General features: G+C 37.2%; 1 protein-coding gene across 1 annotated transcript in view; it reads left to right on the top strand.

Moving 5' to 3' along the window:
• TLK2 (tousled-like kinase 2) overlaps positions 1-1,768 on the top strand; it is a 145,847-nt gene that overhangs the window by 75,912 nt on the left and 68,167 nt on the right. The window contains exon 7 of the mRNA XM_012659640.1: positions 33-200. Within this exon, the coding sequence (XP_012515094.1) occupies positions 33-200 (168 nt within the window). The remainder of the gene's footprint in view (positions 1-32; positions 201-1,768) is intronic.

Raw genomic sequence — 1,768 nt, 5'->3', positions numbered from 1 at the left:
GTAATTTGTGTATTTTCTTCAATGTTTTCCAGCGGCGAGTAGAGCAGCCCCTTTATGGTTTAGATGGCAGTGCTGCAAAGGAGGCATCAGAGGAGCCGTCTGCTCTGTCAACCCTCATGTCAGTGATGCTAGCAAAGCCTCGGCTTGACACGGAGCAGCTGGCACAAAGGGGAGCTGGCCTCTGCTTCACTTTTGTTTCAGTGAGTACAATGGCTAAGTTTATTCAGATCCTTGTCATTGCCTCGGAGCTCCTTGAGGAAGTTGGATTAATTATTTTGGAAGAGAGTTGAGGACACTTCTAATTCCATATCACTTCTAAAGGTGTTGTGCTTTTACTCAGTTCTCCCTAGTTCAAGCTCCTGAGAGACTGCTTTGTCAAAGTCTGAGTACATAGTGGGAAGCATAGTCTTTGATTGACAAAGAAATAAAGAACATACAGATCAAATTCCATTATAACCAAAACACTTGTATAATTGAAAATAAAATCTCCAAACTCCAGCCATCACTTACGTAAATTATTATTTAAGTCAGCACAATTTTAGTATTCAGGCAGGCATTCTCTACAGCAAGCTACTGGTCTTTCCCCGTTGGGTATTTTGGCTGCCTACACATTTGCCTTGCCACCCCTTTGGAGTGTTGGCACAGTTACTTTTTCTAGGAATATATGGTGACCTGTTTGCTTTGTTGAGCTTGCTTTTTTCTCCTTTGAAGAACAAGAATTTGAGTATTATGAAATTTGACCCCATTTTAATTTGCCAAATTATAATGTTTTTGAATCAAAAGTTGTTACTTTTCTTGATTTCTGTGCTTTGCCAGGTACCTGTTTGTTGCCGAGGATGGTATAAAGTAAGAGAAAGCCCCATTACCCTATTCCATTTTTAGGGACATCTTTCCAAATTCTTTCCTTCTTACTGGTTCATTTTCTCCAATTATAATCTCAGTTTCCTCTTTATTTGCTTTGTGTATTCTATGAGTTATTAACCTATGTGCCAACTGTATTCAAAAAGGCAGTGAAAATGGTATGTGTCTTAAGGAAAGGAAATAAAAATAATAAAATAATTAGCCAGATAGGAAACCATTTTGCATTATTTGGAATGCTTTCTTACAGTTATTTTAGCTTTACCTCAAGAAAGAGATATCCAGGAGGTCCTCAAATAATGTCGTTTTGGTCAATGTTGTTTTGTGATAATGTTGATGAGGAAAAAAAATCCCAAAGATGATGGGCATGTTAGGTTCATTGGCGTGTCTAAATGAACCCAGTCTCAGTAATGTGTCGGGGAAGTGAGTGTGCCCTGTGGTGGAATGCTGTCCTGTCCAGGGTTGGTTCCTGCTTTATGCCCTCAACTGCTGGGATAGGCCCTCACCACCATGAACCCTGAACTGGAATAACTGGCTAAATCATTATCTTATTTGTTTTTATTAATCTTTATTAATGTGTGTATAACTCACATTTCAATGTTTAATATTATAAGTGTTTTGGTCTTTATTTAGAAATTTGATGATGTTTTTGTGACCAGAAATATGCTGTAGGAACTTACCTTTTGTTTATGTCAATTAGCCTATGGTAACATTGGTATTGTTATATGTTTATGTTATGTGTTTCACTTAAAGTCGCAATTTCCAAGAACCTATTGAAGACACTAAGCGAGGACTTAGTATAATATGACTTTAAAAAAATTTACCAAATTTTTTTAATTATCAAAGGAATGGAGAAATTTTGTGTGTGAAGATAGTATACTTCTGTCCCTGAGTGACAAAGGAAATACAC

The sequence above is a fragment of the Propithecus coquereli genome, unplaced genomic scaffold (genome assembly GCF_000956105.1).
Source record: "Propithecus coquereli isolate 6110/MARCELLA unplaced genomic scaffold, Pcoq_1.0 Scaffold119, whole genome shotgun sequence".
NCBI classification, from domain to species: Eukaryota; Metazoa; Chordata; class Mammalia; order Primates; family Indriidae; genus Propithecus; species Propithecus coquereli.
This window is presented reverse-complemented; position numbering and strand designations above follow the sequence as displayed.